At 38.0% G+C, this 25,642-nt stretch overlaps 1 protein-coding gene across 1 annotated transcript; it reads left to right on the forward strand.

Moving 5' to 3' along the window:
• Positions 1-279: 279 nt before the first annotated feature.
• LOC121507968 (ribosomal protein S6 kinase beta-2-like) lies at positions 280-25,353 on the forward strand. Its single transcript, XM_041784400.1, has 16 exons — positions 280-456; positions 1,741-1,795; positions 2,314-2,351; positions 2,455-2,569; positions 2,776-2,844; positions 3,215-3,362; positions 4,740-4,797; positions 6,113-6,213; positions 7,276-7,366; positions 7,861-7,951; positions 9,841-9,948; positions 13,009-13,071; positions 13,450-13,527; positions 13,724-13,831; positions 16,442-16,554; positions 17,639-25,353. The coding sequence occupies exons 2-16, from the start codon at positions 1,742-1,744 to the stop codon at positions 17,814-17,816; spliced, it is 1,413 nt and encodes a 470-aa protein (XP_041640334.1). The 5' UTR covers positions 280-456; position 1,741; the 3' UTR covers positions 17,817-25,353.
• The last annotated feature ends 289 nt before the right edge of the window (positions 25,354-25,642 follow it).

Here is a 25,642-nt window from a genome sequence, read left to right on the forward strand (position 1 = left end):
ATAATCTGTCAAGGACACTGAATCAGGCATTTGTATTATACACAAAATAAAATTGACGATACAAATATATTATATATACAAATAGAAATTAATTCAATTCAATTAAATTGAAACATAGACACTAAACTATGGCCCATAATTTTAACTGACTGGATAGATGGATAGATATTTTATTTTATTTTATTACTTATTTCATTTTTAATAAGGCGCGACATGGATACCATCTTAGACTGCTTTTCTTCTCAGGACCCCCTGATGACGTAGGAGGTTAAAGGCAACAACAACACCGCGGAACGTTCATGCTGTCCGGAGCACTATGAAGGGGACCTAGGCTGTCCTGTGTGTTAACTAGCTGATTTGTTTCCGTAAACGGGTAACAAAAGCAGCGACAGTCATTTTTTATGACTGTTTTTGTCTTAATAAAAGAGGAGCCAACTGATGAAGGAGCGTTAGCAGGTAAAAATGCTAGCATTAGCATTTGCTTGCCTTCGGGTGGTGTTATGGTTTAAATAGTTCCCATTTTAACTGACGACTTTGAACCCAATGCTTCTGGGATTTATCGTAGATTCAGTAGATAGTGGTGACAGGGAGAATCCCGATGAATGCCTTCGTTTTTAGTTTTAAAATAAATGAATATCTGATTAAGTATTTCTCAGTAATAAACAACACAAAGGGACAGTCACTTGGGCGCGGTACGTTTTTAATGGCTGCTGTAATTACGACAACAGAAGCATTCAGCTGAAAGTCATCAGTTGACACGGTAACTCTTTAAACCGTCACGGCTACCTGTCAAACCAGCTCTCAACGTGACATCAGCGCACTTCTGCTGTAGTCAGCCAGTTTTCACTTGTGAGTTTTTGTTGGACAAATGAAGCTGCGCCCTGTCAAATGTGCTTTGTAATAACTGCTTAAATATTAAAGCAGTCTCATGTAAGCACTGCATTTACTTACCTGTTACATATTTTTGTCTCCATCCGACTAATGTGATCATGCTAGCATGAAAAATTAAGCCAGTTTTTCCAAGCGTGTCATACTGTGGGGTCTTACCATAATCGTGACATGTGACATGTGATATGTCTGTAATGTAAGCCATTTACTTTATTTGGTTCCAAAGCTTTTGCTATATTATTTACGGTTATAATATACACTCAACTTATGATACAATATGTGTCATGTTACCGGATTCCTAATATGATTTTAACGCTATTTGTAAGATTTTTTATTTTCACAAATACATACGACAATTAAAATACAACATGCATACATTATCCATACACACATCTATATAACATACATATATTACACCTGTGCATGCTATCCCCACGCAATAATACGTACAACCACCTTTTGTATTGTTATATGCGGTTCTTTAAAACATGTACTGTTTATTTTGTGTGTTAAATATGTGTTTACTGGCTTTGTGTATATTTTTATTTTCAAGTGTGCTTGATATACACACTTGTATGTACAGGGGCATCTAAAAAAATAGACTATCATGAAAAAGTTTTTTTTTTATTTTTCCTGTAATGTCATTCATGAAGGGAAACTTCCGTACATTCTGGATTCATCTCATACAAAGGGACATTTTTCAAGACATTTTTGTTTTAATGTTGATGATTACGGGATTGAGTGGAGACCAGTCCAGGGTGTACCCCGCTTCTCGCTGATAGACAGCTGGATAGGCTCCTTTCAAAAAATATGATAAAATATTGCTTGCTGACTGTACAATCTCTGTTTCAGCATGGCGGGAGTTTTCGACATAGATCTGGAGACTGAGGACATCAGTGATACAGAGGTTTGTATTCCCCAGATGTTTTTAACACAGCTTAACAATTAATGTGATTATTAACACTCCTAATTAGAGTACCAGGTGGCACATTGGTGCAGTGGTTAGTACAGTCACCTCACAGCGCCAGTGTTCTGGCTGGTGCCCCCATCAGAAAGGGTCTTTCTCTGCAGAGTTTGCATGTTTAGATGTGCATGCATCGTGTCTCTCCAGAAACTGTGGTTTCCTCTAAAGACCAAAGACATGCTCATAAGCCTGACTGGTGACTCTAAATTGCCCATAGGTGTGAGTGTGAATGTAAGTCTGTCCCTGAATCAGCCCTGTGATCCACTGGTGACCAGGCCAGGGTGTTTCCTGCCTCTCGACCAGTGACTGCTGGTACTGGCTCCTCAACCCTAAATGGGATAAGCACTGTAGTTACTGGATGACTGGATGGATAATTAGACCATAGTCCTGGTACTAGGATGTATAAAAGTTTTTGTATACATTTGTTAAACTGGTTTTCCTGTGTGTATCATCCTATGTAGGAGGATGTCTGTGACTTCACAGTGACAGAGCCAGAGAAGTACGTTGAATTTAGTTTCAAATCTAAGTGTGTAAATGCTGATATTGTTTAAGAATAAGCGTATGCTATTGTTGTTGCCACATGTCTGTCGTGCTCCTCTCAGTGTTCAGACGGAGGAGGTGGAGCTGACAAGTGAAAGTGTCAACAGAGACAGTGAGAGAGTCGGACCTGACTGCTTTGAGCTCCTCACTGTGCTGGGAAAAGGAGCCTATGGAAAGGTGAATGTGTGCTTTAAGATGTTTCCTGTAGTAATGATTACAGCCCCCCTTGTAAATGTGCAAAGGGACTCCGTTTGGCTCAAAAACATAGAAAAGAAAAGCAACTAGTAATGTTTTTCTCACTACAAGACAATATTCAATTTCAGCTGTTTCGTTTATGTGATAATGTATAGTAATCTTAAAAAAATAATGATATTCCTTTGCAGGTATTCCAGGTGAGGAAGGTTCAAGGGGCTCAGACAGGGAAGATATTCGCCATGAAGGTCCTGAAAAAGGTACTCTTTCATAGATGACAGTCTCTCCCTTTGTGAATGTTTTACCGACAGACAGCAAGCTACCTTTTAAAAAAAAAAAGTTTTGAAACCAAACCTACCAGTATCAGTTGAGTTTGACAAAAAAAAAAAAAAAAAACTCAAGAGAATTTGCACCTGAAATGTGAGTCAAAATTGACTTCCCTTTTGGTTCAAACAGAGCTTAAGTCACAAATTGTCAGTAAATAACGAATGAAGTTTTCCCTTTTCTCCCCTTTAATGTTGCTTAGTTTTTCTGCCCTCACTTTCAAACTCATCCTCTATATCTTCACCATTCTTGCATCTTTAAAGGCTCATCGTCTCACTAGTCTTGTCTTGTTTATTTGATCTCCAGGCTAAGATAGTGTGCAATGCTAAAGACACGGCACATACACGAGCCGAGCGGGAGATTCTGGAGACAGTGAGACACCCGTTCATCGTGGATCTGCTCTATGCCTTCCAGACTGGAGGAAAACTTTACCTCATACTGGAGTGTCTGAGCGGTAAGATTAAGGGATGGTGATGCAAAATAAATTGCAATTTTATTATTTTAATCACCATCACGAATCAACAAAGCTTTCTCCATCTGCATGTCTGGATTTACACACTCTAACACCATGTACCTATAGCCAAATGGAACTCGATCTAGCGATCAGCAACTTTCAGAGTAGTTTTTGCAAATTTAGTGGTAAAACAAATGCTTTTTTTAACTTTTGATTCATGAGAAACATTCTGTAAAAAGAGATGGCTAAAGCTAACGTGGATTCTTAGGTATTAGTTTATCACAATATCATAATATAAAAAATATCACTGTGCATCACATTTTCCCTTGTATAGTGTGGGCCTGACATAAAAGTAGACTCAACGTCTACTAGACTAGGATTCTGAGGCTGCATTCACACTAGGCAACTAAGGCTTGGCAATTAATCAACAATTATATTAAAATGCAATATGGCCTTCTGCAATTTTCAAGTAGCAGAAGGTGCAATATTCCTTTAAACTGAAATTTGTGTCAAATAGCAGTTTAAAACTTTTTTTTTGCAGCAGAGATGTTATGCATGACAGATCATGCAATCATCCACAGGCAATTTTTTTAGAATAGTCTAAAAAAGTCCAATTTTTTTTAAACTTTTTTCTTATTAAATGAAATGATGTATTCCTTGTGTTTGCTGGAAAAAAACAAATATAACTTAAATCAATCATATCAAATTGCAATTACAGTACTGGGGGAAAAATCGCAATTACATTACCTTCCCAAATCGTTCAGCCCTATAGGCAACCCAGACTGTTGTCTGTTGAGTGAGTTCTCCGTACTCTTCCTTGGTCCTAGCATGAATGAAGTTGGTGTGCTCAGTTTTAAACGATGGTGCAACGACTGACCGAGACGACTTAAATCAAGTCAGTAAAGTAAATGTTGCGTCACTGATTCTCCATCATGCCAACTCTGCGGCTGCATGTCTTGTAAACTACATGTTTGATAATATGACTTGATGACATATCTTTGGCCTGGTTGGGCTTTGTACGGTGTGATTACAGGCCAGCGGGGGTCTGGAGAGGGGGGCAACTTACCCTGGTATGAGCCTCCCTAAAATTCAAATGTTTGTTGCCTTTTTTAAGCTCATAGAAAATCACTGCGTTCATTTGGAGTAGCTTCCTGTATTTTTTTCATGTGATTACAGCAAAGAACTCTGGATGAGGACCTCGTCAGGGCTTACCTCTAAAGTGGAGAAATCAAATACAGTGCATGCTACAAAGCCTTTCAGATCCTGTTTGTATTTATTACAAGTGTTGTCAAAGATGTAGAAATGAGGGGAGAAGAAAACAGATAGATGGACAGACTCATTCTTTACTAATACATCTCTTCCTTTGTTTGTTACCAGGAGGGGAATTGTTCATGCAGCTAGAGAAAGAAGGCATCTTCATGGAGGACACTGCAAGGTTAGTACTGTCACACTGAGTATATCCACTACAGATACATTATTTTTGTTTTTAATTCAGCAACACTGATACCTCTATAACACACACCAACAAGCAAATCGTTGTGAATGTAGTGCAAAAATGTCAATATTCATTGTACATACAATTAATTTGTATGAGCCTGAAAAAGCAATCTTGTTTTATTGACATGATCTTACAATTTAGCTCAACTTAGCATTTGCAGAAATCAGTATAATCATGATGTAGATACATTGCAAGTAAAAAAGTCAGGCATAGATTTCTCCGAAAGAGGAGAAGAAAATAATGTGTAAATGCCATGCTGCTTAATGGAGTCTGATGCATTTCAGACAGTGAGGAAATCTAACCACTAATTGGCTTTAAACACAATGCCAAACACATGTGTGGCTCAAGTTTCTCATAGTTTGTTAGCTGTATCTGTGCAGAGACACATAGATCCTCATAAGAATGCTGTTGATGGAAGTTTGTTTGTCATCTCCATCAAAGTTCCCCTTTTTAATTGTTGTCAACATGAAATGTTTTCCCAGTATTCACCAAATGCTGCTGATTTGTGAGCGGTCGATGCAGCTTGGACTACAAAAGGAAACCAGAGCACTTAGCATAGAGTGTACAGATTCTACAACTCTGTGTAGAATCTAAAAATAGAGATTATATAGGGTACAGCCTCCTTCAGCCTGGGTCCAGCTAGGTAACACTATATGGAAAAACATCAGACACCTTACTATTCCACCAACAGGGACTGTAAAGACATTATATTCAAATACGTGCACTTCAGTATGGAGTTGCTCCACCCTGTCTGCACTCTTCTTGGAAGGCTTTCTACAAGAATTTGGAGTGTTTTTTTTGTTTTGTTTTTTGTGGGAATTTGTGCCCATTCGTTTTGCAGAGCATTTATGAGGACAGGCGCTGATGTCGGATGAGAAGGCCTGGCTCACAGTCTCTGTTTTAGTTCATCCCAAAGGTGCTCCATGGGGTTGAGGTCAGGACTCTGTGCACTGAACTCCTCAAACCATGTCTTTATAGTCCTTGCTTTGTGCACTGGGGCACAAATATGTTAGAATAGAAAAGGGCTTTCCCTAAACTATTGCCACAAAGTTGGAAGCATAGCATTTTCCAAAATGTCTTGGTATGCTGAAGCATTAAGATTGGCCTTCACTGGAGATAGGAGACCTGGCCCAATCCAAAGATTTGTGTGTATGAAACTATTTCTGACTTTGTATTTGTTAATTTTTTCAAATGTATTGCTGCAGGGAGAATACTTAAATGTTGGGTTTAAATTTTTCTCATCTGTGTGTAGTTTCTATCTAGGAGAGATCACACTGGCCCTTGGTCACCTCCACTCAAATGGGATCATTTACCGGGACCTCAAACCTGAAAACATCATGCTTAATCATCAAGGTAACACCACACCTGTAAAATCATCAAATAAATCAGCAAAAATGTTATCTGATATTGAAAGCAAAGGTTCAGTGAAAGATTTTTTACTGCTCTATATGCAAAAAGGTCTGAAATACTGAAGATGTGTGAGGGGATTAGCTTTCACGGTTTATATGCATTATGTAATTGTTTTATGGAGATGTTTTTTTTAATTTAAGATCCAGTTTTTTGCCTTTTGCCTTTTTTATTATTTTAGATAGTACAGTGGATAATGCGGGAATCAGGGAGCAAGATAGTGGAAAATTTAGTTCAGAAGATAAGCCACAGGTAAGCCCCAAACATGGGTTGCCAGCTTGAAAAACTTAATCCTCTATACCAGTGGTAGCCTTTTTCCCATAGAGCCCAAGCACAAGTGTTATTAGCAAAATACCTTGGTATGAACCATTCACATGGGTTTTATTAGGATTCTAGGTAGTTTGGGTGAACCAAATTTTAAGAACCTCACAGCACACAGGCTATCACACCAAACCTGAAATCTCTGGTGCCCCCCCAAGGGGGTCCCCGGCCCCAGCTTGAGAACCAAGGCTCTATACAGTGGCACTTTTTGAGATACTTTACAATATAAGTTTATCCCCCACAGGAGATTACGGTCATCTTGGCCTCTTCTGTGAGAACCTGTCAGATCCCTGATCCTTGAGTTAAATTACTGGAAAAAATGAACTTTTTCATGATATTCAAATGTTTTTAGATACACCTGTGTAGCCTAGCTTCTGTGCCTGTAGTTGGAGAAATTTCCTTACAAAGGGGCGGCGCTAACCTGTATCTACTGTGACTGATATACTTACTACTGAAAAGTACAACCATTCTCTAAACTAGCAGAAATATCCCTTTATTTCAATGTTGATTTTATTTCCCAACAAAAAAAAAAAACATTCTTGTAATACCTGATCAATATGAGAACCATTTGTCTCCTTTATTGCTTTGTGGTTGACCCTTTATTTGATTTCCTTCCACTGATTCTTCTACTAAAGCTACACATTCAACTTGGAAAATATTACTTAAGTCTGTTTCTTCTTTTTTAAGGACACATCAAGCTGACGGACTTTGGCCTCTGTAAGGAATCGATTCATGATGGAACGGTCACTCACACCTTCTGTGGCACTATTGAGTACATGTGAGTGACATGGAGCTCATGCCAACATGAAAACACATCACAGGCCTTTTCTTAAACCGCTCCTCACGTCCTTTCCCTCAAAACTCCTTTTGCACGCTCTTGTGGAGGGTCTGCCACATTTAGTGCTGCCCAAAACCTCAAAGCGTGGGTGAGAGTGGACTGGAAAACCCCTGACAAGGAGTCTGCAGAACAGGTGTAACACACTGTATTGTTTGTCATGAAGATGCTCTGCACAAACTTAAGTATTCTATAAATGTTAAAATCTGTTCAAATCAGCCTCTAATTTCAACTCTTGAAAACAGGCACAGAAAAAAGAGGGCTGTTAGTTTGCTGCACATCCATCACTGCAGGCTGAGAGGATTTAACTTTATATTCAGGATTTAAAGAAAAAGTAATGTCAGGCTTTTGAAAAGTGAAAAAAAGTTTAGTAAAAACCTGTAAAATGTTCAGAATAGTTTTTTATTTCCCATGTTTGTATGTCTTGTTCTCTTCAGGGCTCCAGAGATCCTAACCAGGTCCGGTCACAACAGAGCTGTAGACTGGTGGAGCCTTGGGGCCCTTATGTATGATATGATGACTGGATCGGTAAGTTAGAACCCAGCTGTTTATATGTAATGGATATTTATTTACCATGAGAAAGGAGACAACCAGTGGTGATGGATTTACCCCAAATCTTACTTACACAAATCTAAGAAGGGACGTAAGAAAGAGCTGCAGGAGCCTGAAGCAGCTTTTATCAGCAGTCTTAGTCTAAGGGTCGAAATCAAAAGTTTGTAACAGCAGTTGAGGATTTGAAATAGGGCTAAGCTTCCAGTTCAGGAACTAGCTGACCTAACGAGCTAACAGCAAAAATGAAGTAAACTGTCAATGATCAATGTACCGTGCTTTTCTTCTCTCTTTTTTTAAATTCTTCTCTTATTTTTAATTTCTTCTCCTTTTTTTCTTCTCTTTTTTTTATTTTCTTCTCTTTTTTTAATTTCTTCTTTTTTATAATTTCTTCTCTTTTTTATTTCTTCTCTTTTTTAATTTATTGTCTTTTTAATTTCCTCTCTTTTTAAATTTCTTCTCTTTTCTCTTTCTTTCTTTTTTAATTTCTTCTTTTCTTTAAATTTCTTCTCTTTCTAAAATGTCTTCTCTTCTTTTTATTTCTTCTCTTTTTTAAATTTCTTATCTCTTTTTAAAAAAAGCTTTCCCCTTTTGTACCGTACTGTGCTATGACAAAGTATTTGCCCCCTTCTTGTTTTCTTTTTTAAGATTTGGATGGCTTTTTTCCTCAATTATTTAAAGAATCATTCAAAACCTGCATTTTGTATTTACTCAGGTTATCTTTGTCTGGTATTTACATTTGTTTGATGATTTAAAACATTAAAATGTGACAAACATGCAAACAAAGAAGAAATCAGGAAGGGGGAAAAAAACTTTTTCACAGCGCTGTAGGTGGAAAAGTATGCAAAATTTATGTGTGGGGCTTTAAGATCTTAATCAATTTAATAATATCTGATCCTCAAGTTTTTTAGACCTCTAAATTTTCACTGAGACCTTTTGTACCTGAATAGACCTGATGAGTGATATCAGAAAAATGCAACACTACCTGTAGGGCCTTCGTCTGGCACATCCAAAAGAGTGCTTGTAATAGAAAACAGATGAATTTTTTTTTTTTTTTACCAACGTTGATAAAGATGCGGCAAGAAAAACAGTAAAAATAGTTTCCGATGCTTCAATCAGAATATTAAAGAGATTGAGGCAATATAGGATAACTTACCTCCAAATGTCTGCACATTTACACTTTTTTAAGCCATATAATTGTTGCCTGATGTGTTCATTTACTTTATAAATGGATGAAACTGCAACCTCATCTCTGTCTCAGACTTAAAACAGTCTTCTCATGCTGGTACTGCTTCATAGATCTATTTCGCACTGGAGACAATACTGCCATCTGTTGGCCCCAGCTTGTAACTACACACTGTAAATTATAAAATGCAAACAAAAAGAGGATATATTCATATTGAATATAATATATTTAAAATAGTACAATACAATACACTACAATACTAAATAATATAATAAAGCTGTCAATTATAACAAGCCATAGAACTGCATCGGTACATTTAAAATACAACTCAGGCCACGATAGAAAGTTCTTTACTGATCTAGACTCAAACAAGTAAAGTAAAAATAGTTACTGCTACTTCTGTGAGCTAAGTGGGTTTTAGATTTCTCATATAAGCAATAGAAACCAGTTGAAACCAGAACATCTGCTCAAAATCAGATGAATTTAGTTTTTGCCGAATGACCGTGCTGTGTTTTACTCAAAAACCACTAAACAATTACAGGACTGTTGTGTGAGGAACATCTAAACTACTGTCTGGGCCAGATTTTTCTCCTACCAAAGCTCCTGACTACTTTAAAATGATGCAGTAGCACCCGTCCATGTATTTTATTAACTGGTGCTCCCTGTTGTGTTTCTTCACCAGCCTCCATTCACAGCTGAAAACAGAAAGAAGACCATTGACAAGATTTTAAAGTGCAAACTCAATCTTCCGCCGTACCTGACCATCGACGCCCGGGACCTCATCAAGAAGGTACAATCACAGACACACAACCACGCTAAGGTTGGAAACACTGGTAATTTTAGTCACATTTTAGCTATTTTTAACTGTTATGGTTTTAGTCTATTTTTAAAACTGGGAGTAGACTCTTTTGTTGTGCATTGTACAGGAGGATATGACGCCCAACCACGACCTATCTACAGCCAGACCAGCTGCTCCTGGCTGGTGTTTGTCGTCAAAGTTTTAGTCAACAAACATTTTAATCAAAGAAGTTAACACTGGTTAGCAACATTTCTGATACTTTTTAGGGATGCACGATATTTGATTTTTACCAATATCAGTACTGATATTTAAATATGCTTTTTCAGTCCTTTTGGACACACTTTAAGGTTTTAAGATGACCAAGGTAACAAATTTTAGTCCTTAAAAACACTTTAAAGTTTAAAGAATGAGGATAAATGAAGAAAAGACCTCAACTGACATAAACTCCCCTAATTTATTAGTATACATAGACAAAATGTAGAGTTGATGTATGCTGAAATAAACACGCAAAATATCAGATGTAAATATAGGCAGAAATTTTAATATCTGCCGATACTGATACCAGACGATTAATATCTTGCATCCTTAATACTTTCAATACTTGGTCTTTTAACGATAAAATCTGTGTTACCAAATGATCCATCAAAGCTTTTGAAAACCCTTAAGATCTTTAGTCATATTTTAACTTTAAAAGCTGCTCCAAGCAAAAGAGAAAAAGCACTGACTAGATCACAGATACATTAAAACCTTTTTGGTGAAAATAGCAATGTATTTGTTTAACCTTAACAGAGTGCAGAAGTTGTCAGCAATGTTTAGGGATTAAAAACAAGAAAACACACAATAATGAGTGCTCAGGAGTTTTATTTTATGTTGCCATGTTGCCAAAACAGGTATGAGTATTTGGATTGGATTTTTACTACTTGGTACAGGTTCCTTGCAGATGTGGGGCAAGAAGTGTTTTCTGCATATAGAAACACTACCAAAAAGCCATGTTTTGTGCTGTCTACGTCTATGCCAATCATTCAGGTTGCAAAAATAAAAGCATTCTAAAGCTGCTTTTGTGTCCCTACCAGGAGGGTACAATGGTGCAATAAGGAACTTGTTACTCATGAGATGGATCTTGTTTTTTGTTTTTTGTGTTTTTTTATACCACACCTAGAGCTGGGGCAATTTATCTAAAATTAATCGAAACTGACATCTAGATCCTCTAACCGACATAAACCTGCTGTGTCAGTTATTTCAATTACCACAAAACTACTGGCTGTAGTCACGTGAGAGGTAGCCAGGTGTTGGAAGGCTTGTAGCCTGCTGTAAACTCAAGAAAGGAAGTACTAGTCATGCGCTCATTCCCATCCAGTCCACTAACACTAAAACACAGAGTTGACTGTGCAGTGTGAGCAGCAAAGTTATTTTCTAAACAACAGTATAACAATAATTTATTTTGCTAGCAAGAAATCCAAGTTGTGTGTTTTCCACTTTTCTTGGAAAATGTGACTTTTTACAAAAAAAATTATTTCAGCTGATGTGTGGTTTGATTTAAATAACTTTCAATAAACAACCATAAATTGTTAATCTCTGCCTGTTCCTTTCAGTTATTTGTTTTAAATGTATTTTCGGAACAAACAGAGCAGGAAGTTCGGGATGGAATAATCATTCATTAATAGTAATTGGGGTAAAAAGTTCAATTGATTGTGATTTTGATTTTTCCCATGATTACCCAGCACTAACCCCGCCCACCAATTAGTTGGTCAATGGGTGTAATTTTAGTTGACCAGGACAGAAAAAAGTAACAAGTTCTTTGCAGCACATCTTATTCCTTTTGAACTCATTATACTGATTCAGAAATTATTATTGGCACCTGTCTGTAATTGTATGATTCCCATCATCACACACAACTATTTAGAACTATTTACTACATAATATCAGATAATGATTTTGTCTTATTTTGCAACAATTGCAGGACATTTCTTAATCCACACAGTGTGGAAACTGTGAAGATAGAATTCAGTGTTTATTTACTGAGGTGAACTGAAAATATCTCCAAATGTCAGTGGTAATAAAAGACTAGTGCTGGGTATATGCAGGTATTTGTTGATGCACATCATTCAGCTGTTTGATGCATGTTTTTTTGTCCTGGGATGGGGTGCCTTACTCTGTGTCATAGTGGCTAAGACTCGGGGTTTTTTTGCCTTCATTGTTTGGTTAAGTATTAGGATAAGCCAGTGAGAGGCAGAGTAAGGCAGTTCAAGCTTTGTTTACTTTATTTGGTTTGTCTGGGATTTATAGCAATGGAACGGAGCTGTTGATACTACGCTCTATTCACTTCCTCTTCTCATCACATTTTCATTATTGCCCTTATTGCCTGAATCAAGCAGCAGAAGTTTTTGGTGGATTTGTGAATACAAAAGGACTATTTTTTGCTATACCAAACTGTGCAATAAATTCAGAGTATACCCTCTTCTGCAGGCATCACTGCACCGCTGACCAGGAGACATCTCTATTTCTCCCCTGTGCTCTCTGTCTGTCTGTAGCAGACGTGACCGTTAACTGGTGCATTATAATAAGATGATAAAAGGAAGCAGGATAACTGTAATAAATAAAAATCTTATTAATTCAGGCAGCATTAGATCATTCACTCCTGTCTTCTGTTTCTGTTTTTTTTGCTGGAGTCTTGTGGTTTGTCAGATCGCCATAGAAGAGTGGTGTCTGGATAAAATACATTCAAATCTAAAACATAAAAGTCATCTCTGCAGGGATCCTTTCTGAAATGTTTGTACGATTAAGACTAACATTTTGAGCCTGTTAAGGACAGAAAACAAGGATATCAAGTTGAGATATTTGATTAGGCGCATTTGTCCTCGAGGACACTTAGCAGCCATTTCTGACTGTTTCCAAAACTTGCATCATCCATCCTTTTTAATCTGCCTCTCATTAGAAACAATGTCAAGAGGATTTATTTTGCAAAATGAGAGTTATCCAAGCGATGGATAACTTCGAGACTCAACAGCTTTTCCATCTATTTATCAGTCTGTTTTAAATCTTTCTCTCCAGCTGCTGAAGAAGAACCCAGCCCAAAGACTCGGCTCCAGTAAAGCAGACTGTGCTGATATCCAGGTGATTTATTATACTCATGCACCCACCTGAAGTTATTGCAACTACAAATAACTAGTCTGGCTTTTAAACTGCAATGTATACTGTGGTTTTCTTTCAACTGGACAAACAAAATTACACCAAATCTGAGGTTTAGTTCTCTTTAGCTCATTTAAGAGATTTTCATTATTTTAGCTCTAATTGATCTGATTTTTAATATTGTATTCGCTGTAAGTTGGGTGATTTGTAACCGCCTTTATTTTGAAGGATTTTGTTGAAATTTCCAGTTTTTCACCAGATTTTTCAAATGAAGTAGACATGACTTAAAAGTGTTTCTAGGATTTATTTTATTATGTTTGTGAGAAATAACGATAGTAATGTGTGTATTTTTGTTTACTGCAGAAACATCCATTCTTTAGACACATCAGCTGGGATGACCTGCTCAGCAAAAGGATGGAGCCTCCATACAAACCACAGCTGGTAGGTCGTCCATTGGAGCATGATCCTCTATATTTATGGGGTTATGTATACCATTTTTCTCAACCTCCCATCATCTACAGCTTGCATTTTCACACAGCCTCACATCCGTAAACTTTGTACATGTTCTAGCTTTTTGTCCTTTCAATCACCTGTTTTTCCTTTCCTCTGTTTTTATTCTTGTCTTCCCTTTTTGTAGCACTCTGATGAGGATGTGAGCCAGTTTGACACCAGATTCACCCGGCAGACACCCGTGGACAGTCCAGATGATACAACACTCAGCCACAGTGCAGAGCTCGCCTTCGCTGTGAGAAACTCTCCTATATCCGCCTTATGGTTTCTGTGGAGCCCCCCTTGGTGTCTGCTGAGACAGAAAAAGTCGTGCAAAGCTGCTCTGGGTTTTTAATCTGTCCACTGATTTACAGTCTGTTGTCTTGTTCTGGCTTTGTTTTTTGCATGATTTTGTAATCATGTTTTTTTTGTCCTCACCTCAGAGACAAAAGGAATGTCACAGTTTCTACAGCAAGCGTATCCAACAAGAAAATTATCCAGATTTATGGCTTGTCTTTATGTTGTATTGTGTTTTCACAAATTTTGCAAAACAGATGGATTGGCCAGATTCCTTGTAGCTACAGTACTGTGCAGAAGTTTTAGGCATGTAGAGCGCTAACGGTTCTTCACAGGTCCTGATGTTCCACAACCCCGGGCTGAAGAGAGGAGGGAGGGCGGCCAGAGTCAGTGTCGACACATGTGACATGTATGTGTGCCACTTAGCAGCCAAGGTCAAGCTTAACAGCATTTCTTTGCACCCCTGATAATATGTCCAGCAACCAACAGTTTTCAGGTGCTTAGAACATATACACGACAACCAGGGCGTTGTGGCAACCCTCCTACCTGCCTTAACAGTACCCTAGGCTATGTTTTTAGCGCCATATCTACCCATAACTCTGCCCTAAAGCTGTGGTTTTTGTTTTGTTTTCATCAGATTATTTTCCCATGCCCTTGGTAATATACAAAGACATCCAGAGCATGACCTGAGTTGTGTCAATCCTCCTTCTCGCCTGATGGGCCCTCAGGTGGGCAATCTCACCATTACACGCCTTACTTCAGCCTCAAATTTCGGCTCAAACATGCCTAAAACTTCTGCAGAGTACTGTATGTAATCAGGCAGATCTATCTTGCTAAGCTCCAGTCTGAAATGTGGGTCAAAGAGCAGATTTGACCAATCAGTATCATTCAAGGATGTACATGGTTTGGCATTTTTCCAAGTGTAAAGATCACGCAGTGTTGGAAGCGCCATCCAATTCCCTCTGCACCTCATTGTCACTGACAATTACCAGGAAGGTCTGCTACTCAGACAAGGTTGGGATTGACCTTTATCTACCTACCACTTTGGACAGTGGATTCAAATATCTACCAGCCACAAACATTGTGACAAGCAAGGCACTGGTAACACATCTTTAGCAGAAACACCAGTTGCAGTGAGGAACTACTCTTGTATGATACTGAGTTAAACCATCCCAGTGCAGAGCCACCTGTAAACCCTTGAAAGCAGCTCTGACAGAGGGAGGAGTATGGCGGCATAATACTGTGCTACTGCGTTATGCGATCTGCGCGCATGGCTGCAGAGGAGCTGCGTGCGTGAGTCAAACATTCACTCAAGCAAATTACTTTAGAGCTTTCACACCACTCGCACGCAGAGTATCTCTACCCACGCGAGCAATCTTATGGCCTGAGAGAGGAAAATCATGCCTTGTGCGCACTCAGAATCTGAGAGAACACACAACTACTGTCATTGCTCTTCTCCTCGTGAGCAGATTTTCTTTTTGGCAGTAAGTAGGCGGACCCAACCATTATCGTATCCCTAAATGTAGTTGGTTGGTCCTCGTCTTTCATGATTGGCTGTCGTCTGTGTGTTGGCCGGTGTGACAGTCGGAGCAGATGTTCCAACGATTCTTTTTTACCTTCTAAATGGCATTAAAATGCAATAACATCGCTTGCTGCTCCAATGTAAGACTTTATTGTTGTCCTTAGACCCATTAAGGCAGTGAGGAAGGTGTTTGTGTGGTCACAAACTAAGTTTTAAGCCGTAGAAATGGAAACAAAAATACAGGTGACTGTGCAGTTGCCTGTTCAAAACAAAGCAAATGGAGGAGACACCCAGAGAAAAACTTCTCATTCTAAGTGGAATATTTCTCATCCAGTATGATTGTGGTTATGAATCTGTTGGGTATGGGAATGTTTATACTTGCACACAGTCTGCAACAGGCAGTGGAATTTGTTTTTTAGGGGTTTTCTCGTCTTTAGACTATTCAAAAAACAAAATGTAAATGAGTGTTTAGCCGGATAGGAAAATAGATGATCGGAATATCCTTGGTAGGTACTCCCCGCTTTGGAGAAATGAGATCGTACTCTCACTACACATACTGCCACCTACTGGATCTGACTGTGTACAATCATGTACACTGTCAGAGGAGCAATCATGCTTGAGCAAGTTACATGAAACAATCATGCCAATGTGAAAACACTCTTAGGATTTTTTCAACATCAATTTAAGGAAAAATAAGGATGTTACAGGTGAATGAGGTCCATTGATCTTGCTTTTCATGGGCTCAAATTGATATGTAAGTGTTAAAAACAATGACATAAAGATCCATGAAGACACATAGTATATTTTTAAGCATAAGAAGCTTTTTGTTAAGACCAGAAACAGTTGTTTGAATCTCTTTTAAACTCCTTAAACAAAACAGTTATTCACTTTCAATTATTTCTATATCTAGCACTACCTGGACTGTGTTTGTCAGTGAACTCAATATTTCTGCTTTGTATGTCGTCCTTAAAAAATGTGGTATCCAAAGGGATTATTTCAGTGATTTTGTCTGACTCTTGAGCTATTTTGATGTATTTTTTCTAACAGGGTTTCACCTATGTGGCCCCTTCGGTCCTGGAAAGTCTAAAGGAAGGTTTCTCATTCGAACCTCGGTCACGACCCATACGCCGACACAACAGCAGCCCACGCACACCCATCAGGTAACACACATCCCCACACACACACCCCCCCATACCTGCTTTTAATGTTTGTTTATGCTGTGAATTTTCTCTGTAAAACTCTTTGAATTGATCTTTGTGTGAATGAAGCTATAAAAATATACTTGTCTTCCTTACCTCAACTAAATTAAACATGACTACACTGATGGTAAATAAATACACACTATATGGAGGAAAGAATTTTGCTGCCTGACCACTAAACCGACAGGGACTATAATGACATTGTTTTCACTAACATGCATTTTTTAAAAAGATTATTTCTGCCCTTTTTGCCTTTATTTAGATAGGATAGCTGAAGAGAGTCAGGAAATACCTGCAGATAGACCTGTGTGTGTGTGTGTGTGGGGGGGGGGGGGGGGGTGCACCAAATAGGATATACATGTACTTTAATATGGAGCTGGCCCCCCTTTTTTGAGTGTTTCTGTAGGAATTTATGGCCATCAATTCTGTAGAGCATTTATGAGGTCAGGCACTGATGTTGGGCGAGAGGGCCTGCCACACAATCTCTGTTCCTGTTCATCCCAAAGGTGCTTGATGGGGTTGAGGTCAGGGCTCTGTGCAGAACAATCAAGTTCTTCCACTCTTAAATCATCAAACCATGTCTTTACAGTCCTTGCTTTTGCACTGTGATACAAACATGAGCGTATTTGGACACAACAGCTCACACAGACTGATTTCCTGCAGACACAGCAGTCTGAACCTCACTCACTCTCGCAGGGAAGAAGCAGATCAGCTGCCCCTCTGCCAAACATCCAACATATTTCAAAGTTTCTGAAGTTAAATGAACAGTTTAATCAAAGTTGCGCCTGCACAGGTAGTCTGCAGCTGTCAAAAAACGGGATAGTTCTTTGGGTATCAAAATTGGGCTTCTCAAAACCACGATACTGGCATATTCTGGTTTCTGAAAATGTATGCATGCAAAAACAGAAACCAGGATACTTAAAAAACCTGTCAGAAACCCAGAATACCCACGTTCATGCAAACACAGTCAGTAGATAATTTTATTTACCCTCTTTCTTTTTAACTATATGGAATCCTTCACACCTTGTCCATCTTTGTCTTTCAGCCCTCTGAAATTTTCACCAGCTGGACCTTTCAAGTCAAGCATTGACGGAGAGCCAGACCTTTTCTCTCCGACCTCTCCACCAGCTGCTCCGGTTCACGTTCCTGTGGAAAACGGAGCCGCCAGTCAGCCGATCAGGACGCCGGCAAGGAACAAGAAGCAGAAGGGACATCGCAGATGAGGAGGAGACTTTGTTCAGGTTTTTATAGGACGAGTGTGGATGCACAGAGTTAAAGGTGTGGTTAGTGCAGATGTCATGATTGTTTGAAGTGGTTTAGTAGTCGGTTTAACTCTGGGTCATTCTTTTCACGACTTCTGTTCGTCATACAACACCCACTCACTGGATCAACTGCATATTTTCAAGCTTTTACTGTCAAAGGAGGCTTTTCACTTCCATGTGTTTTGAAAAGTGGCACAACCTTTGTCATCTTAATGATTTAGAGTGCTGAAAGGTACCAAAAGCTCTTTAAAAAAAATCCAACCTTCACTTAAACAAAATCTGCCATGAAAGGGAGAAAAAGTACTTTTTAAATTGCACGGATGATTTTGCAATTATAACAGTGTGCAGGGTTTGCTTGCTGCTTTTGATGATGAAAAAACAAAAAAGTTCCCACTATTAGGTGCCAAGAGCTTCTTTATTATTTGCAGTGGTATCTCTATTGACTGATTTTCACTGGGATCATATGAAGGTATAAAACTCTGATATTGTGACCACTCTTCTGAAGATAGATCTTCATTTACCTCTTCTCTTGGACATCACAACAAATCATAAAGCTTTAATTTATATCTTCTACACTGCGCTTCTAGTTTACACTGTTGTTAATGGATATGTGAAACAATCACTTGTATAATAATGTTTTCTACGAATAGCACTTTTCAACATCAACCTTCCTGAATCTCATCCTAAAGTCAAGGTCGGGTAAATGATTGATTGGTAACAGTGTTTCATTTTACATGTACATGCTGTGGCAGTTACAGCAAAGGGAACCTGATATGAAGCTTTTTTGGGGTGGTTAATTAGTTCATCAGCTTTTAATGAGTTCATCAAAGTTTGTGCATGGAGGTCGCCTATCACAGGCTGACATTTTAATTAGAGAACTGATGAAGGACCACTTTATTGAGGCCCTGATTTCTTTTCCATTAAGGTTGAACTGTGAAACTGACCTTCAGCCATCAGGTTATCAGAAAAGTTTCAACTACACAGAATATTCAGGGATTGTGGTAAAGTTAGGGATGCACATTATTGTCAGCATCATATCATTATTAGCAGATATTTTCTGTAAAGTTAATTATTGCTGTCAGCAGATCTGAAAATTGTAGCCAATATTAACAGCTGATATATTTGCTGTGAATATCAGTAGTATGTAGAAATAAAATTGTGGAGTTTTAGAATGGACCAGCAGGCTTATGTCAGCTTAAGTCTTTTTCTTTGTTCATCCTCATTCCTGAATTTTAAAGTGCATTTTAAGGACTGAAGTCTTAGGCCTTAACTACATTTAGATATCAGTATTATTAGCAATATCAGTATCCATATCAGCTGAAGTGAATTTGTAGATATATATCTGCAAAAATCCAATAGTGTGCATCCCTAGATATTTTAAAACCAGTGTGTTTTATGTATTTCAATGACAAAATACCTTAATGGATAAATTTTTCCTATTTCATTAGAGAGCTGCTTATGAGATGGCTGCTTTCACCCCTTGCCTATCTGGCTACACTACAAGTTTGCCAGTTTTAGCAGAAAAAAGGGTCTGCTTTGCTCATGATAAGTTAAAGAGCATAAGTTCTTGGTGTGGCCCTCATTATTCACTTTTTTAGTAACTCAGTTATCATGTTTATTTATGTCCACATAGTTTTATTTTTCTCTAATTTATAAATATATATAATAAACAGTCACGTGCACAAGTTTTAGGCATGTATAGCACGAATGATTCATCAAGGGGCCAGTGTGCCACAACCTAGGGCTCCAGTGAGGGGGGGGGGCGGCCAGAGTCGAGCTCGTCGGCATCTATTTTGATCCTTGGTAATACGTCAAGGGGCTGGTGGTTTTCAGGCCCTTGGGACATCCAGCATGACCAGGGGCTCATGGCAACCCTGCCTGCTCAGATGGTACCCTAGACCAGCAGTTCTCAAGTGGTCCAGGACCCACAAGTCTGTTTTACAACAGATCACGACCCTAGTTTCCAAAACATTTTCGACAGCGCATGTTTAACTAATGGAATATGTTGCCATTTGGAGCATGACTGGACCAAAACACCTCATATAAAAAAGAAAAAGGACAAAACTGACAAATTTTATACCCTCATTTCCCATCATTATGTGTCAATTTTTGCCATTTTTTCTAGAGAACCCGTGAAATTACTTCATTATCATGGGAAAAGTAGCCGTTTATTGCAAGAAGAGGAGATAAACTAGTTGAAATATTGATCAAACTTTCAAATTGAATTTCACAGTGAAACAGGGTAAATTAAAAGGTATGGATGCATGTTCAATAAGGACTTCAGGACTTTTCACACCATTTTTTTTTTTCTGACACCGAGTCACAACCCGATGAAATCTGCTCCATGACCCACTTTTGGGTCCAGACCCACCAGTTGAAAACCACTGCCCTAAACCATTGGTTTTTAACTGGTCCACCCGTAGGATCCACCACCGTTTCTATGACAAAAAATTGTGTTTGTTTGTTGCAGTATGGACCTTAGATGGAAAAAAACATATCACTAAACTAAGAGACAGGCCAAAACTTTAGGGTGACATGTTAGTTTAGGACTACATGTCAGCCTAAAACTTCCAGATATTTTGACTTTTTTTTTTTTTATATCCAGGAACCAGTTCACGACCCACTAGAAACAGCCCCTCAACCCACCACTTAAGAACCACTGCCCTAGACCATGCTTACTCACCACATCTACCTCTTACTCATCCCTAAAGCTGTGGACTTTGTGATTTTATCCACAGATTATTCTCCCATACTTGGGAATATGTGAGGACATCCAGAGCATGACTGGGATTGTGTCAATCCTCCATCCCACCCCATGGTGCCCTCGCACAGCTCATTCGCCACATCTACACCTTACTTCAGTTTCAATCTTAGGTCCAAACATGCCTGGAAGTTCTGCACAGTACTGCATATATATGATGGAAGCTACAATGACAAATGTGCATCCTTGTGGCATTTTTATCAGCGAGGAGAAGGTTAGAAAAAAATTTCACAAAAACAAACGATACATGTTTAATGAACACTGAAGGTGCATGGTCAATTTCACAGTTTAACCAGCCAGCTCCTCTGCAGGTTTCACATTGCCAGTAGCTGTCACAGGGGTATTCTGGCTTCATTTCTGTACAATGTAAGGGGACAGAGAAGCACTGTCCTTTTTTATTTACAGTCAGTGGTGTTTGAATTTAGGGGTGGGACAGTACCTACATATCTACTGATTTAATGCTACATCACACACTAAAGTGATGCTTCATGAATGTAGGACTTGATCTTAGCAATCATTCATCTTTTGGTGCCATTCGTCTGTTTCTCATTTCGCTGAACTTTCTTTGTGAAGAGTTTTTACATCTACTGCCAAAGCTTAAACACATCCTATCCTCATATTGTACAAAAAGGAAAAATCCCAGAGTGACAGAGAGTGTTTGACCACTGTATTTATTTATGTGGGCACATAAGGAATCTCTGTGCAGCAAAGAAAATACGACTACACAGTCACACAAACATAAACAACCATGGTCAAGGCTCATCTATGCTCTATGTTTGAAACAGATACGGAAAGACTTTTCATTCTTATTTCTCCATGATCTCTCAAAGCTTACAGATACAGGCTGAATGTTGCAATACCACCACTAATCATGGGGGCAGCGTTGAGCAATTAAGCCACCTGTTCAGCCCAGAGCAGCAAAGCACACAGAGAAGAATGATTTAAAAATGGCCAAACTTCCTGAGGAAATATTACAGAATCATTTGGGAGTTGTTACAAACTATGTACATACATTTGCTGTTAACTCACCTGGGCAGAGAAACAAAGGAGTTGTGGAGTTCTATGTGAGACGGTGATCTCAGTGGATTAATTTTTCAACATCCGCCTCAAACGTGAAGGGAGCTTAAATGAGCCTTTAGTTAAAGTAGGATAGAGGAAGTGGTGCTCTCTCAAAAACAATCATAATCTTGTATAAAAAGGATATTTTTGGTTAAAGAGGTATTACCTATTTTTACACAAATTCAAGTAAACAAATACTTAAAATCCTATATATTTAAAATGTGCTTGACTGACACCTGTTAGACAAGATGCAGGGCAAAATCATTGCATGCAAACACCAGTTCAGCACTTGAATGTGTTACAGCAATTCTGCGAGGTTTATTCAAAGCCAAAATTACTTCAGATTTTTTTTAAATGTGTTCTAGATTAAGAGCAGACTTTATCATGGTATTATGTAATATTATGCATAAAACAAAAAAACAGGGATGAGTCTTCAAGTACCAAAACACAGGGAACTCTTTAAGGCAGCATGGATGAAAAAAAACAACACATTAGCAGGGATTATAAATAATATATGTTACTAATTAATTCAAGGGTTTAAAAGAGACAAATACTTAAGTTTTTTGTTTAATCAGTCTATGAATTGTAATCAGTTAATGTATATATGTATGTATGTATGTACAATAAAAGGTAATTTAGATATTTGGATTAAAAACAGGAAACAGATTGTTGTAAATAACATGGCTGAATAAGTTGTGTTTAAGATTGTATACCTAATTGTCTTTTTACTTCATTTCCTCAACCTTTTGCCTGTGTGGAATGAGTTGTAACAGAAAAAGAATGTATATTACATATATCATAAAACTTCAAATATAAAAGCCGATCCAAATTAAAGGCCCAGTCCTGTTTAGTAGAATGGTTTAGGTGTACAATAACATAAAAAATGTCTGCATTAGAAGGTCCTGTGCATTTAATGTTGGTATAATTTGTAGATCAAAAACAAGGTGAAGCAGCAGGATGCTTGGAAAAAAAACAAAGATGATCTTTAACATTCACTTGTGATTGACCTCCAATACTAATCAAATACCAGTGTTGTATTAATGAACTGTACAGGTTCATTGCAGATGGTGTCACAAAGCAGCGGGGAACTCTAGATGTGAAAATAAATGAATTCTTAAGATGCTTTTGTGTCCTTAAGATGTAAAATATTTAGAAAAAGTCAAAGTAAAACAACAGCAGGCAAGAATTATAAAAGGCTCCGTCTAAAGCCTGGATGAGTCGTATCATGCTATGATTGTGTATGGTCTGTTCCTACAAAGCAGTCTGGTTTGGTTCAGTTTTGCACATTAAACTCTGATCTTGCTCAGCTGATGTCCATCCAGCCTCACTCATTGTGACAGGAAATCCGTTTCTGTTAAGAGATTCAGATCATTTGGCTCAGCTTAGTAGAGCTGGCTGTTTGGCTGCCAAACAGCTCTTCATTTGGTACCAGTTTGAGTTTTTAAATGTGGATAAAATAACATTAAAAATGGAGGACAGAAAACTGGTACTCAAACAAGAGCTAGCTACAGTGGCTCACATTAAAGAGCTGTTTTGTAGCACAAGCTCAGCTAGCCTCTTAGCTCAGTACAAGACTTCAAGACTCTTGTCTCCTTTATCTGGATAGACAGTGCTAGAAGGTCTAAAGGACTGAGTAATTTGTCATTCTGAGTGTTGCCACACCAGGTAAATCAGTTTAACTGTGGGAAAAATCCCTTTTTTGTAAAGTGTAGGAATCATACTCAATGTATGTAGAAATTTTCAGATGACAATTGCAGCTTAGAGATCCGTTTAGAGCTGTAAAGTACAAACTTGTCTCCACTTGTCTCTCCCCCACTTCCCACTCACCAGGATGTCATGGTTGCAGATAGCCTATTTCTCACTGTGACCATGACACTGGGAGTCCTTTATTTGTAAGTCTGGCTGCAGGCTAGATGATTTTAGAGAAGCAAACAGGCTAAGCTAACTTGCTTAGCTATTCAAATATCTGTTTGTATGTTAAATAACCTGTTTATTTTATCTAAGCATGCCTTCTAACTGTTCATTTAAATGTTTAGATATATCTGACACAGCCAAAATGATCTTATAGCACTTCATATTGACTTGTAAATCATGATATATTTCTCTGAGAATTCCACCGCAAAAGTCTATTTTTTCAACATACTCACGGCACAGTCCAGGTTAAAATATGTATGTAGAAGTGAGGTGTAAGGCTGAACTCAGCCATTCTTTCTGTCATTACCCAAATCTTATGACAATAGATGAGGGCTGGGGTGAAGATTGCATTTTTGTAATACAATTTTTTGTTTGGCTTGCCTTCCCTGTTGGTTTGAACTCATGCATTATCACTTGTCAGTATGCACAATTTTACATTTTTTGCTTGCAATCATAGAAGTTCTTGGTAAAACTAGTGTGAAATACACCCAGACTGCTTATCCTTTGTTTGCTCCCTTCTACTAGTGCACAGCTAACAGTCATTTAGCATACATATATTTAACATAAGCATAAGCTAGCATAGACCTCAGCGGTGTACTTAATTGGATCCTAATGGATCGGCCCATTGTTGCAGATACCTGGTCTAACTATCAGAGTCAGGATTGGACCAATATCCAATACCAGGGTTGGATCAGATCGGCCCATCTATACACAGCTGAAGATGTGGTGATATGTTATCACAGCTTTAATAAGCAGGGTCTCTGGTCTAGTTTCTATTTCAGTACAAGTTTTGTCTAAAAATAATTAAAGGCCTGCTTCAGACTGATGCCTGTCCCAAATAAAGTCAGGGTTACTTATTGCAGTAAATAAAAGCCCAGGCTATTACTTGAAGTTTTATGGTGCATAAGCAATACACACTGAAGAAAAATAATGGACTTTAACTTTGCCTTTGATTCAGCAACCAGGAATTGTCTAGGAGTGTAAAACCTCTGTGAATATTTGGTAAACATTTCTAACACACTCTTCAAATATTGCAAACTTTTCTTTGAGAGATGAAATATGTTGAATGAAAAAAAAAATGATAGCAACAAACAACAGCATCTTAAGAGCATTTTAAGAGAGCTGTATATTTTCTATTAACAGTTTACTCAATATGTATTCTGTCAGTTTCTGTTCATAGAATAATTCAATGTTATTTTATTTATTTTATTTAATATAAGACACAATAGATCTTCAAAACTAGCTGCCTTTGTTTTTGTTATAAAGATGTTTGTGTAGAAATGAGTCCATCACATCATTTCTTCCCCCTCTCCCAGCAGCCATAGTCATCAACACTGTACAAAGAGTCTTGACTTTGGTTTATTAGCAGACTGTATACACTCAGTCTCTTTCTTTTATGTTATAAAAATGATATTACTGATAAAACTATTAAACAGGGCTCTTCATTTTGTTTGTTTCAACACCAGGTTCCCACTCTCATGGTGATATTTACAGTCATTGTGCACAGACAAAAGTTCAGTGTCCAGTTTTGTAAATGTCTTTATAAGGTCAAAAATTATTAAATTATTAAATTATTAAATGATGGATTAAATGCTGTGTTGAGGTGTTTTTCACCTAAAGGGTGTAAGAGGATTTTTCATTTTAAATGTTTAATTCAATTAATGGATTGCAGTTTATTTTTGTGAAGATTTCTGTATTTTTCTTTTTGCTTCTATGTCTCTCTGCTCTATGATGAATGTGTTTAAAATAAAAAAAAGAAGATATTGGGGAATTTTTGTGTGACAAGTTTTATTTAAGCAGCTGTGACTTCTGTTTCTGATGGATGGATGGATGAATGGATTTGTTCATCTATCAAATGATGGATAAGTTAATCAATAGATGAACTGGTTTATGGATGGATGAATAAGTGGATTTATCAATGGATGGGTTGGATGGATGGAAAGATGAGTTGGTTTATTGATTGCTGGATGGATTGGTTCGATTGGTGTATCAATGAATTGATTCATTTATGGATAGGTTTATCAATGCATGGATGGAATGGTTTATCATTGGA

The sequence above is a fragment of the Cheilinus undulatus genome, linkage group 4, assembly GCF_018320785.1.
Source record: "Cheilinus undulatus linkage group 4, ASM1832078v1, whole genome shotgun sequence".
NCBI lineage: Eukaryota > Metazoa > Chordata > Actinopteri > Labriformes > Labridae > Cheilinus > Cheilinus undulatus.

Bases quoted from the DNA above. Each gene is read 5' to 3' on its own strand.
- LOC121507968 (XM_041784400.1), top strand. From the start codon at position 1,742: ATGGCGGGAGTTTTCGACATAGATCTGGAGACTGAGGACATCAGTGAT. The intron at 7,367-7,860 runs GTGAGTGACATG...TGTTCTCTTCAG, and splicing joins TGTGGCACTATTGAGTACAT to GGCTCCAGAGATCCTAACCA. The intron at 9,949-13,008 runs GTACAATCACAG...CTTTCTCTCCAG, and splicing joins CCCGGGACCTCATCAAGAAG to CTGCTGAAGAAGAACCCAGC.